This window comes from Orbicella franksi, chromosome 2 (assembly GCF_964199315.1).
Source record: "Orbicella franksi chromosome 2, jaOrbFran1.1, whole genome shotgun sequence".
Taxonomy (NCBI): Eukaryota; Metazoa; Cnidaria; class Anthozoa; order Scleractinia; family Merulinidae; genus Orbicella; species Orbicella franksi.
The window spans coordinates 13,911,295-13,921,233 of NC_138146.1; the positions used below are offsets into that span (position 1 = coordinate 13,911,295).

General features: G+C 38.9%; 2 protein-coding genes across 2 annotated transcripts in view; both read left to right on the forward strand.

The window, feature by feature from the left end:
• Window positions 1–9,939, forward strand: part of LOC145478128 (ribose-5-phosphate isomerase-like) — a 52,700-nt gene that overhangs the window by 1,652 nt on the left and 41,109 nt on the right. The gene's annotated exons all lie outside the window — the stretch shown is intronic.
• Window positions 360–7,799, forward strand: LOC145478138 (polyadenylate-binding protein-interacting protein 2-like). The gene is made up of 2 exons (XM_081456067.1): window positions 360–776; window positions 7,532–7,799. Exons 1-2 carry the CDS (start codon window positions 447–449, stop codon window positions 7,598–7,600), a joined length of 399 nt encoding a protein of 132 aa, XP_081312193.1. The 5' UTR covers window positions 360–446; the 3' UTR covers window positions 7,601–7,799.

A 9,939-nucleotide genomic window follows, 5' to 3' on the forward strand; every position in this document is an offset into this window, starting at 1 on the left:
TTAAGATCATACAAAATGCCTTAGATCACAGGAGAAAGGCGTGGTGAAAGGAACGGAAGTTACGATTATTGAGGATGACTACAACTTCCGATAAACCTGTGCCTTCGCCCACATTGACATGCAAATTTGAAAGCATTGATTTCTTGAAAGAATAGAAATATTTTCAGCCAGATGTTGTGGCATGAATTTCCGAGTAAATTTAATCCTTGCCAAAGAAGAAATAATCCCTCCCCTTATTGACGTTTCTTCTTAGATTCTCCTTCACAATTTCATCTTGCATCATAAAGTAAGCCAAGCGCCATATTTACGTCTTATGCTATGCCGCCTGTCAGCTGCGCGTGCTGTGATTGGCTGAAACGCAGGTGACCAGAGAAGTCGTTTACGTCGGCGGTTCGGAAGTGGTGTTTTCGTGCTTGATAAACTGCGTCGTGTTTCACTCTGCTAGAATGGAGAATAACAATCAGAGCAGGCAAGATCCGTTTGCCGAATATATGTGGATGGAGAATATGGAGGACTTTGACCGCGAAGTAGAGGAGCAATTCCTCGAAGAAGAGTTCATTCGCGCATGTATTGAACAACTGCTCGAAGAAGAAGATGAACGCGAAACGCTCACAGCGGCAGAAATAATTGCTCAACAGCAACTACAGAACCTACAGAGTAAAGATTCAGCGCAACAAGGAACAACTCAAGGCTCGTTTCGAAGTGGTTTTCAAGGAAGCAGCGTGTACTCGAACGGGTACACGAACGGCTACGGCAATCACGACTTCAACGTTGTGGTGAGTTCTCGAATAGCTTCGTTTTTGAATGATTCATTGTTGTGTCATTGTCATAAATGCCTGAGGTTTGTTATGTATGTTATTGGCAGGTAGAATAACAAAAATTCAACCTTTCTAGGAGCATTAACGTTGTATTAGGTTTAAATTATACAAGGTCAGGTGAAAACCAATGTGGAGGGTATGTGACAACTCGGCATGCGGGCAGTCTTTGTTCAGTTGTAGTACTGTGCGTTTTTTGTGATTAGTTTTGTGTTATTATACAGCATAGATGAAGTTATAAATGTTTTATAGTGATAATTTATAAATATATTTGTCGTTTTGTCGCAGAACTAAGATTGAAATAAGTGTTACGGTCTCCGCGATGCCTCTGCCCTGTTATTGCGCATTTGTTCAATGTAAGCTTATGTTGTCGTCATCCTGTAATCCCCAACGAATAACGACACTGTGTTAATATTTAGTGCGTTTTTAAACCACACTTGGCCCGACTAGTTTACGTTACCTTCTTAGCGCGAAAATAAATCTTCGTATTAAACTCGTTCCCATAAACTTTCGTACATCTTCAAAGAAGTAGTTTTTTTGCGAGGAGAGATGCAATTTTGAGAATGATTTGCACATTGCATTGTTTAAAAGGCTCTGTATGAAAAGACCAAGTTCAATTATCAAAACTGCAATTGTTGGAAATTTTTAATTTATTCGATTTCATTTGGAATACGCCAATACCTTCTCCGTTGTTTTGTTTTAATACGCGGCATCTACGTGTAAATCATGGTTTATGATAAGGTGTAGTAAGATATGAAACATTTAGGATGATTCCTTTGTCCTTGTATTTTGCTGTTTGTTAGGTTCAGTGATTGAATCATTTGTGTTTACCTCAAAATAACTAAATTAGCATATCTTCTCTTTGAATCATTTTGTGATACTGGAGGACCAATGTTCAGGTGTAACAAATGAACAAACTTTGATTTATGACCATGCAGTTGTCCTTCTAGAAATCAGTTATGTTTTCTCAAGTATTTAATAGGCCTAAAATCCCAATTGCTTGAATCTGATTGGCTAAATGTTGGTTCTCAAAAAGTCCATCATTTTCCTTTCTGGACCAGATTTACCCAGCTGTAATCCATGCTAAGTCATTTTACATCAACACAAATCGCTGTGCTGCAGTTCCTTTATTCCTTCCATGAGGAGTTACCTGCCTATATAGCCTGCCAGCAGGCTCAGATTTGAGTCATTCACACAAGCAAAGAGCAAGCAATCTGGTGGAGGGAGTCTGATGGGCCATGGCGTCCCAAATTGAGCCTGTTCTCTGGCTAGCATATATAATTTAAAGTGAACTTACAGATAAAATGTACATTTGCTTTACCAGATATAACCTTGATTTGCTAGAACAGTGCTAGGCCAGAAAAACTTTTTTTTTTTTCATTTCACATGTCCAACAGATGGGTACTTTGCAAGTGAATATATAAAAGATCATATATTTGAACTGTGGAGAAAGATATGAAGACATAATTGATCATCGCAGTTATACACAACTTTCAAAGCAGTTGTGAAATTAAAGCCTGACAAAAAGTTCTGGCCTGAACTTTTTTGCAATGATGCAAAATTTTATAATGTAATCCAGATATGTTTCTGTAAATAATTTTGACATTACTGTGCTTTATTGAGCAGTAGTCAACTCATTTAACACATAATTGTTTCCAAGCAAGAATCATGTTAACCTATGCATAGATTATGTTTATTATTTGATGGTTTCAATACAAACTGTGAGTTGAAGGCAGTTGTCGTAAATGACTCATCTTAAAACCTACATGTTAATTATCATTAATTTTGTTCTCTGATCTCACAGGAATAAACATCGTTGCATTGCAATGACATGATCATTGTTCGCTTATTTGCTTGAGACCATTTCTTCATAAAATTTTGTTTTCTCTGCAACAAAAAACTACAATGAATTGAGTTACACCAGGGATCCATATTGGTTTTTTCTCCAAGTCGTCAGTGGGGCAAGTATGCCAGATCTACTTGCCCTGGAAAAATTTTACATGCTGTTCATTAGGGAGAATGAAGACTAAACAACATCTATATGGAAAGTTTACTTTTTTATTGTTTTCTTGTGACCAGTCTCCCAGAACCTCATGTCCATAGTTGTGGCAGTTGGCAGGCACAGAAAACCCAGGTACTAATGAAAATCAGGGCCACTTTGACAATCGACAGTCATGTAAGGAACACTTTTGCTTTTCCTGCTGTTATTTGGCTTGTTTTTCACAAGTGTCACAAAAACTAAAGGCCATATCCTGATCAAAACAGCTGATGTGATCGAGCTACATGTCTTTGTAGATGCAGATGCACTACAGAGCATCAGCAGTTGACAAGATGAAAATTGAGCCTGCAATGATTTCATTCATGTAGAATACCACATCATCCAAGATGACCGACCAAAATGATTATTTTATTGCAAAAGAAGGCTGCAAATCTTTTTCTGTTTTCTTAAAGTTCCGAATGGGTGACAAGAGGTCAGAATACATGGAACATTAAATTTAAGAATTTTTTTTTCACATAGAGTCAAACTAAACTCATCGAGCAGACGGGTTTTCGTATTGTTTTGGTCGTCCCTATGATTTTTTAGTTGTCGCTGACGACCGGACGACTGCAAATATGGATCCCTGTTATACTCATTAAATTATAAATTTCTATTTAGGGAGTGCACAGTATTATGGAAATTTTCACCAGAGAAATCAGTGTGCTTGGTAACCAGTGAATACACTCACTTACAGTTTTCAGTTTTTATTTATTACCACTACAAATTACAATTTACATTACCGATGTATAGCTTAGGCTAATCAAGGCAGGCATTGCAATTATAGCTGTTATTACAGTTGAGCCCACATTTCAGCGGTGTTACTTTCAGTGCACGCGAAGGCGAGGCTTTTGGGTCAAACGAAAATACTTCAACAAAGAATCGTCTGTCCTTTTGACCTGTGGACTGCTCTTTCCATTTGTGTTTGTGGATCTGGTCGTTCATCTGGCGTGATTCTGTCGTGAAAAGCATGGTACGGCACTGCATTGCTTATGGATGTGTTGACAGAAGTAACAAGCCCGAATGTTCAAAACTGTCATGGCATTCTTTACCTATAAACAATGCTAAGCTTCTTCGAACTTAGTTGCTTAAAATGAAGAGAAAAGACCCTCCTGTGTCAAAACATTCTTACCTCTGTAGTGAGCACTTTTCTGAAGATTGTTTTATGCGGTGTGTGGGAGGAAAAAGGTATCTGAAAAGTGGATCTGTTCCTACAAGATTCAGTTTTTCACTGGAGGAAAAGCCAAAGCGGAAAGCTCCTGTTTATCGCTCAGCTGCACGTGAGACAACAAAGCGCCAAGTCAAAGATGAAGTTATACTGAACTCTCAGTCTAACCCTGTTGATAATTTAGCTGAATTAGAATCTGTTAATATTCCATGTCAAGAATATGGATTTCCTAGTGTCACTACTGATAAAGCTGAGGTGGTTAAAAGCAAAGAAGAACTTTTAATGGAGCAGCTTAAAGAAAAGGAAGAAGTGAAGCACTTAAATGAATGTTTAGAGGTTCAGAGGAAGGAACTCAAAGAAGAACTTATTGAAAAAATGAAACAACTTGAACTAGAATGGGAGCTTAGGAAAGAGTTGGAAAGCATGTTCCAACAGAGTCTCTTTAACAGTGATAATATTAAGAGTAGTTCAAAGTTGTTGAGATTCTATACTGGGTTTCCAAACTATGAAGTTTTCAGCATAGTTCTTAGCTTTTTAGGTAGGGATGCAGCCTCAATGAACAAAACAATGCTAAAAAAAACAGAGAGGATGGGCCCAAAAAGGACCTTGTTAGTGGAGGAGGAATTTTTCCTTGTATTATGTCGTTACAAAGTTGGTCCACTTGGGGAGGATTTAGCTGCAAGATTTAGAATATCTCAGAGTCTTGTGAGCCGAATAATTGTTACTTGGACAAAGTTTATGTACCACAGATTCAAAGAACTAGACATCTTCCCTGACAGACAAACAATTGAGTTACACAAGCCTGCATGCTTCAAAAACAATTACAAGGGAACAACAGTAATCATTGTTGCAACTGAAATGTACATAGAAAAACCTAGTAACCCAGAAGCACAACAGCTCACATTTTCAACTTACAAGAACACTAATACCCTCAAGGCATTGGTTGGTATTTCAGATCTCTATGGTGGCTGTATTTCTAATAAGGAAATAACCAGTAAATCTGGTTTTATTGACAAATTACAGCAAGGAGATGAGTTCATGGCAGATTGGGGGTTCAATATTCAAGAAATTTTAGCCTTGAAAGGTGTCAAGGTGAATGCCTCTCCCTTCATGAATCAATCAGGACAGTTTAGTGAACAGGAAATGCTAGCAACCTAAAGGATTGCAACTCTCAGAATTCATGTCGAACGTGCAATTGAACGTATAAAGGACTACCATATTTTAGACTTCATTCCAATAACTCTATGCAAGAATGGCCTTATTGACATGATTTTCTTTGTGCGTGCAATGCTCACTAATTTTTTGCCACCTCTTGTAAAGTAAATGTCTGCCTTTAGATAGTTTTTCCTCTATTATATCTAGTGCCCTAGGGTTTGGTTCAGGCCTCTAGGCCCTTGGTGAGGTGTCCTGTTAGAAGGGGGCTTGGTAGAGTTAAGAGACTTACAAGCACAGTTGCATTGCATGTTTCATAAATAGATTCTTGTAATTAGCATATTTACTTGGAAAAGTACCTTCCTTGATGAAGATGTGACAAATGAGCTCTGCCTTCAAATGTATGTGGTAGCGAAATACAGAATAACTGCGTTGAACACATGGGACAAGGCTACATGCTACATGTCATTGTTTTCAATCACATAAGATCCTCTTTTTGTTAGCATTAACGTAAGCTACCAGTTCCAGTAGGGAAGGGGTGGGGTGAAAGGAGTGTGCCCTCAAGTCTTGTGTTGGCCGATTTTCAGCTTATTTACACATCACCATGATCAATGGACAACTACATGTATTTTTCTCTTCTTCATTTCAGTTATATCAAATAATAACAAAAAACCTCTTTACTCTTTTCCTACATAACAGGCTCACATTGGTGCATTTTTTTCAGTTTAAGTATTACTGTATTGCTGTATACAATAACAACTCTCAGTGGAGTACAATCTTGAAAAAGCTGCATCTCTGGGATGTTACAAAACTAGAACCTGACTGCAGCAGGCATAGGTGATCTCACCAGCTTGCTCTCCAGAATTGATTGTGGTAACATTGAGCTTGTACTTTATGTGGATCACGTCTCCATTTTCACTAGTGGCAACTTCGATATTTTTGTACATGACCATGCCTGAATAGTCCAAATGCCTGACTATTTAAATTTAAATTCTTATAGTCTTTATTGCCTTCATTATCTCTTGATTTTCTCTTAATAAAGTGATTTATCATGTTCTCGATTGTGAACGGTGGAAATTCAGCCCTCTGGATGGAACATCAGTTTACAGCCTGTGGGAACTTGTGTAGAGTGTTCGGAGAACTTGTGCTCGACGAGGAAACATCAACTTTATTTTTCGCTTAGTGTTTTCAACTTTCAGTGAAATTGTTTTCCCATCCATTTTTTATGTAACTCACAACTCTACAAAAAAGAAAACGTTATATACGTTTGAGAGGGAAAAAAACTGTTATTCCTGCACAAAAATTGGGCAGGAAGAACGATCGTACATCCCACTGCTCACCTGTGCATAAGTTCACGTTTGTAGGCATCACTCAAAGCATTGCCATCTTTTGCTGTTTCTTCACGGTATGAAAGCCACATTCTCTGCCTATGCTTTGTCAATGGCGAGGGCAGTTTCTGCTGAGTAATTGTAGCCTCTCTTGTGAGAAAAATGCAAAATCCGGAGAGGAACTCATAATTATTATCATTTCTCTCGAATTTTTCTCATAAGACGCTTGTACTCCCCTGGAATGTTGACCTGAAAGCCTCGCACTCACGCACTCTGCAACTAATACTGCTGTACCGTGGGCTCAACTGTAATAACAGCTATCATAAATAATACATGAAGTCCAGTAAAAAGAAAGAGTAAAATTAAATTAACAAACACATAAGCAAGTACAATGCTTCCAGCCACTTTAGCTACGTGTGGTCACTTGTTCAGTCCCAGTTGTAACCAGTGGCCATTTGCATACTAAAGATTTGTAATTACCCAAGTACAGACAAGAAAATCAGTCTACGAAACCTTGCCCAAGCCAGTTCTTTGAGATGAATCTTGCTTCTCTGGTCTAAAAATGGTGATAATATTGACTTCAGGCATGATCCCCAGTTGAGCATTTTGCTATTGGCTTCTCACTGGCAGGGAGATTGCCTTGCAGACATGGATATATTACAAAAAAAAAAGATCTGGTTCATTCTTGTTATCTTTGTACAGAATAATGTCTGGATTAATTGGTTTTGTTTGTCAGTGTGTTTTTTCTGCTTTTTCACAGTTTTAAAATAGATTTCAGTGTCGCTCTTGTTATTGTTTGATCCCAAACTGTTATTTCAAGTAGAGCTGTTATGTGGTCTATAAATATATTTGAAACTACTGTCAGCTGTTTGTCGCAGCAAAACAAAATGTGTACATGTGTGAAAATAACTCCAGCATTTGTGATATATTGCATGCAGACCTTGGAACCTTAAGGCCACTTTATATGAACTACCCCTGGATATCTTCATTCGCTGGAAGCAGTTTTTAATGATTGTTGTAAATTTTATTTTAGGCAAAGAGCAAGCTTAATCCCAATGCCAAAGTGTTTGTCCCACAGAACACGAGGACATCGTCGTCATAGCTGTTAATGAGAAGTGCCATCCTGCTGTTGGATTTTATGTTAGATGAATAGACGGACGCCATGTATGATACGATGTACATAAAGTTTGCAATTTGTGAGAGAGTATACTGTAAATGGAATCCAGGAGGCTTTGTCCTGTCTAAATTTCTTATGTATTTTAATGATTAAATTAAATAAAGCTCTTATTTAATGCATACAATGATGGTGTTGATCCCTTTGCCGCTAGGAAAGGCAGTTTGTAAAAGCAGTTGCATTTTTATTTTCACATTGCATTCTTTTTTTAAACTAAATTTGTCACACTAAGTACAGTCAGCAGTCGTGAGGTTATTCAGCTCATTTTTTGTTTGTTTGTTTGTTTGCTTGTTTCAGACTCCTAGTCTGTTCCATTGTCGACCAACAAGAATGTTTACTTTAATCCTATTTAGCTTCAGGGGGGAGAGGGTTAAGCGCCCATGTTGATTAAATTGTGTGATCTGGCCTAAAATCAATATTACGGAACCGGAACATTTTGCTGTGTCATTTTTTTCACATGAATAGATGGTGACCATACTTTCAAAGCGTGTTTTACCAAAAGTTAGTATTTCTCTTTAAGCAAGATGTAGATTTTATTGAGTGTTTTTCTGTTTCAAAATCTACACAGTTCTCATGTCTTTATTATTAACAAGGCTGATTTACTCACCATGTGAGTCTGATTAGGGATGGACCATTATTTCTTGAGGGGGGTGGGCTGGGCAATTTTCTGGGGTATGAATTTTTTTCTCCCCTTAAGGTTGGGCATGACTGTTTTTTGGAGGACAATAGCTTGTTGAAGGATTTTTTTTTTACTATAGTTAAATGGAATTTAACATAATTAACGACTAGGAGCTAGTCTGGTCAGTAGCGTTTTTGTAGGCGGTTGTTAGTGTTTTGGCCCTATGTTAGCGTTTGGTTAGCGTTTGATATAGTTCAATGAAATTTTACGTAGTTTATGACCAGGAGCTAGTCTGGTATGTAACGTTTTTTGTAGGCGTGTGTTAGTGTCTTGGCCGTCTGTTAGCGTTTGTTAAGCGTTTGGTGCGTTCTGTAGCGTTTGCAGCAGTCATGGTTGAGGGAGCCCTAGGGCTGACATTGTCCAGCAGTATTCTTAGTTAGTACGTGCGTTGTCGTCCCATGTGCTTGCAGTGTGTTCGTTGCTCTGTTAGCGTGGAGTTGTGGGTTGAATTCTAGTAGTTTAGCGGTTCTCGGCGTTCTCTTCCTATTCCCCCCCCCCCCCCCTCCCCCACCTATTTTCAGCATTTTTTTTTCTTTCCACTGAGCCATCTGGCTTGAGTGTGAGGGGTGCCTGTAAGGGGCCTGGCGCGGGGAGCTCGTGGCTTGGTTGCGGGTTGGTCAGGCCAGTCGGGTGTTCTAGCGCCTTGGGGATGTGACTGCGGTTGCAGCCCCCGGGTTTCGTAGGCACCTTCCCTCCACTAGCGACTTGGGCGTTAACATTGAAAATCAAAATAATGATTTCCTCACGGCTCCCCTTCCACGAATTTTTTCAGCCGCTTTTGCTGTGCAGGAATCTTGGGTTCAAACACCACCCCCCCCCCCCCCCCCGCTCCAAAAAATAACGGTTCCTCCCGCACTACTATGGAGTGGAAACTTTAGGCGGTGGGCACAAAGAGCCGCTCTGATTCCGTGAACGAAAATACATTCCTGGCCAAATGGAGTTCATAAGCTTCCTTTCAAAAATTAAGAAATGCAAAATTAAGAAACGATAGACCTTTCCACGGTTTCTGACGGCGTCTTATTTGGGGTCCAAAAACGGCAAAAATTACAGTAAATGTACGGGGAAAATGACGAATCTAAAGTCACTTATGAATTAAAAACTAAAGATACTAGGGAAAAGAATTTACTGATCACCTCATGAGGGAAATGACCTGGCTAGAAAAGTCACAAGGTTTTCATTTTTCCATACATTTGTCTGTAAAACCGAATAGCATTTCGCGAGCAAATTTGGAGAGATTTCTATGAGAAATTAAAGTGCAATACCTCGCCTCGCAGCTAACCTGTGTTCTCTGTCCAAAAAACACTGCCGGGTATCTTTTCCTTGTAAATCATGAAACACTTAAAAGTCAAATCACTCTCCATTTATTGAGCATCAAACTTTTAACTTTTCTCATACATCCACTGCAAGTTCTGCTGTGTTCGCCCCCCAAGCAAGATGGCATCAGAAACCGTGGAATGGTCTATTGCTGCGGGAGCAGAATATTTTTGAAAAAATGCGAAAACATTTGCTTCTCAGAAGTATTTTCTTCTGCAACATTTTTTGCGTCTACGCCCAAACGGGGAAGTATTTGAGAAAAATGTTTCCGTAT